At 30.7% G+C, this 3,615-nt stretch overlaps 1 protein-coding gene across 1 annotated transcript in view; it reads left to right on the top strand.

Moving 5' to 3' along the window:
• Positions 1-1,694: 1,694 nt before the first annotated feature.
• Positions 1,695-3,615, top strand: part of LOC111086879 (zinc finger protein 239-like) — a gene marked incomplete at its 5' end in the record, with an annotated part of 3,542 nt that continues 1,621 nt past the window's right edge. The window contains 2 exons of the mRNA XM_022391505.1: positions 1,695-1,872; positions 2,732-3,607. Of these exons, the coding sequence (XP_022247213.1) occupies positions 1,695-1,872; positions 2,732-3,607 (1,054 nt within the window). The remainder of the gene's footprint in view (positions 1,873-2,731; positions 3,608-3,615) is intronic.

Here is a 3,615-nt window from a genome sequence, read left to right as displayed (position 1 = left end):
TTAAGTGAAAGACTTGTGTTTACTGAAAGAATGCCAAACTTTGTGAATATATACATACTGTTACGCCTCTGGTTGTTTGTTAATTTCTGGTATAAATTCTTCCCAAGGAACTTCAGTGATACAAGTCCTTTCATAAATAAAACTTATTTATTTTTTCTCAATAAAACTTTGCAGTACACAGAATTTCCACAGTCACATTAACTTAAACACATGCTATAATTCACAACGATTCATGCACTTTACTTACGGTCACTACCGCTTGCTTGACTAAATTATCTGTCCCTACATCTATCTATCTGCAATTATATTTCCACTTTATTTGCCAGACTTATATACAAAAAAGAGGGTGCCTAGAAAAAACTAGAGTTGCCAGGAAAAGTCAAGATCCTTTGATAATCTCATGACATGTTACCAGCGTCACGTGGCTTCCCCTGTCGTAATAATACTATATTAAAAGTCAGCAGTATCGAATCTATAAAGACTTTAAATGAGAACAAAGAGGTCATGTGGTTGGTCATATTGACTGAGCCTGTATGAAGAGAGTTAAGTTACTCACTCAATCCCTTTTTAGCTGCACCTTTTTTTTCACACCTAAGGTGTTTTTGATTAGATAACCTGACGTTTTCTCAATAAACACCAAGAAACCACAGGAATTAAGAAAGTGACACTAGATAGTAACCAATGTTAGCTTTAGAATTGCAACCCTATTATTCAGTAGAGACTGACCTATACTTTACAGAACCAACCAGATTCTTTAAAATACATGATGTTAGATTTTATTCTCTAAAACAGTATTAATGACTTGATTTATAGTAACACTTTGGAAACTGGATTAACAGTTTCATGCACTCAATACAGCCCTATCAAGCATCATTATCTACACTAATTGCATAAGCTAATATAACGTGATGCTCTTTAACTAGGAAAATTACATAACATTTAAAAGTTGCAGGGAATTATAATTGTCCAACTGTATTATTCTTTTGAAAACCTGAGCTAAAAACTGCTACTCTGGTTTGCTTGGCCTAACCAAAAATTATGTATCTGCACATTGTTTCACACTATTTTTGCTACTTCAAATCAACTGTATTTAAATCTGACTGATCAAAAACTTAAAAACAGTCCTCCTTTACTTTCAGGAGAAGCTGTCATAAAAATTTCAAACTGATAGATCACATGACTTTTTGATCAAAATTTAGTGTTTTTTGTTAAATAGCTTTGCAAATGTGGCTTATATTTAGACCAGATTTGAAAAAAAAAATCCATGAAAGTTAAGTATGTTTTTCTATGAAACAAAGTTTCCGTATTTTCTTTGCGAAGAAAAAAAAGGAACATATTGAATGAAAATAGGAAGTTTTATATCTTGTATTTCTTAATGGATTGTCTTGAAATTTGGTATGTGAAGTAAGGGTATAGTAGAGCACATTCACTGAAAATATGTGATAGTTTGAAGTACCATAGTCCAAGCTACAGAAAGTGGAAAATAGCTAAACTGTCACTGCTGTTAATAACACACTATGTTTTCTGCAGGTTGTTTTGGCCACATTACTCTCTATCTTGATAACTAAAATTTGAAGCATTGGGTTTATTAATTATATTGTAATGTTTTAAACTAATTAACTGTGGAGACAATGTAATGATAACACTAACTGTTATTTTTTATTGACCTTTTTGAATATGTTGTTTGATTTTAGAACATATCTGTCCAAGAGAAAACAGAACATCTTGGTGATCTGTTAGAAGATGATGTTATTTCAAAGTTCAGCGACAGCAATGATGATGATCAGGATAGTTCAAACTATAATGATGTGAATGTTAAAACTAAAACTGAATTTCCAGAAGACATTGAATCTGTGTTAAAAAGTACATCTGGTAAGTATATATATATCTAAATATCTTAAGTGTATTGACTCTGACTTTAAGAAAAGGTTAAATTCTTGGTAATTTTTAAAAGTTATTAAACCAAATGAGACAAGATTAATTTTAAATTTATAGATCTAAATTTAATGTCATTTTTTTAAAATTTTACTTGGAAATTTATTGTGTGGCAGGCTTTAAAGTGATAAGATGGAAACAAAACATTTAATAGGGAGAACAGCAATTGTTTCTGTAAAATGAAACAGAAAGAAACTATAACCAACCAGTTGCTATCCTCCTGGTTCTTCAAATATTTACTTTCTGACTAATGGCTGGAACCAATTTTGCTAGATTAATTTCAACGTGTACAGAGAATATATTTCTATCATTTATTTCCATAAATGTGACTTGCTGAACACTGCTATCCCTGTAGAATCTGAGAATTGAATGATGCCAAAGAAGTAATCAAATAGCTTTTAATCAGAGGGATCATACCTAAACTTGATAAAAAAAATTAATATATTGATAAATATGTTAGTATTGTCTAAAACTTGATCTTAATCTATAAATATACTAGCTAAAAGAACATTGATTGTTGATACACTTCACTATCATATTTCTTCAGGTGATCTTACTTTATCTACTAAAAACCTCTTTTGAAAATGTAATGTTACCTACTGTTTGTTTTTAGTGCTATTCTGATTCAGGTATAAAAGTTTCTATAAAGAGTGAACCTAAGAAAAACTGCATCATAATTAGTTTTTTGCTCTAATATTTTCATATTGGTACTGATCATATCAGAACATTAAATATATTTAGAAGTTCATGAAATATATTGTTAACTATGATGAGGCATCCTTTATATCTATTTTAGATATTAAGACCTGCTGGGGGAGTCAGTGTCCTGGTAATCATGTCATAAAACAAGAAGATTACTTTATAGAAGTTAGAAATTCCCCAAAACTAAACAGTGGTATATATGGAGAATCAACTTTAAATGGAAATAACCTAAACAAATTTAATATACCTCAGTGTAATGGTAAAACATACAGTTGTGTAATCAGTGGAAAAAAAATTGAAACAGTGGATAACCTAACACAAGAAAAGAGGATACATTCTAGAGAGAAACGGTATCATTGTGCAGTTTATGGAAAACAATTTGAGAGAAATAGTTCCTTAGAACAACATGAAAGAACTCACACTGAGGAGAAACCTTATAGTTGTGGAATTTGTGAAAAAAAATTTGGATCAAGCAGTAACTTAAAATCACATCAAAGAATACACACTGGGATGAAACCATATAGTTGTATAGTTTGTGAAAAACAATTTAGAACAAACGGTAACTTAAAAAGCCATCAAAATATACATTGTGGGGAGAAACCTTACAATTGTTCAGTGTGTGGAAAATACTTTGGCACAAAGAGTATCTTAAAAGCACATCAAGGAATACACACGGGTGAAAAACCTTACTCTTGTACAGTTTGTGGAAAACAATTTAGAAGAAATGCTGATTTAAAAGAACATCAAAGAATACATACTGGGGAGAAACCTTACAGTTGTTCAGTATGTGAAAAACAATTTAGAAGAAATTGTGAATTAAGAGGGCATGAAAGAAGACATATTATGGAGAAGCCTTACAGTTGTACAGTTTGTGAAAAACAATTTGAAATAAGGAGTATTTTCAAAATACATCTAAGAATGCACACAGGAGAGAAACCATACAGTTGTTTAATGTGTGGAAAACACTTTGGTACAAAA

This window comes from Limulus polyphemus, unplaced genomic scaffold (assembly GCF_000517525.1).
Source record: "Limulus polyphemus unplaced genomic scaffold, Limulus_polyphemus-2.1.2 Scaffold1509, whole genome shotgun sequence".
NCBI lineage: Eukaryota > Metazoa > Arthropoda > Merostomata > Xiphosura > Limulidae > Limulus > Limulus polyphemus.
This window is presented reverse-complemented; position numbering and strand designations above follow the sequence as displayed.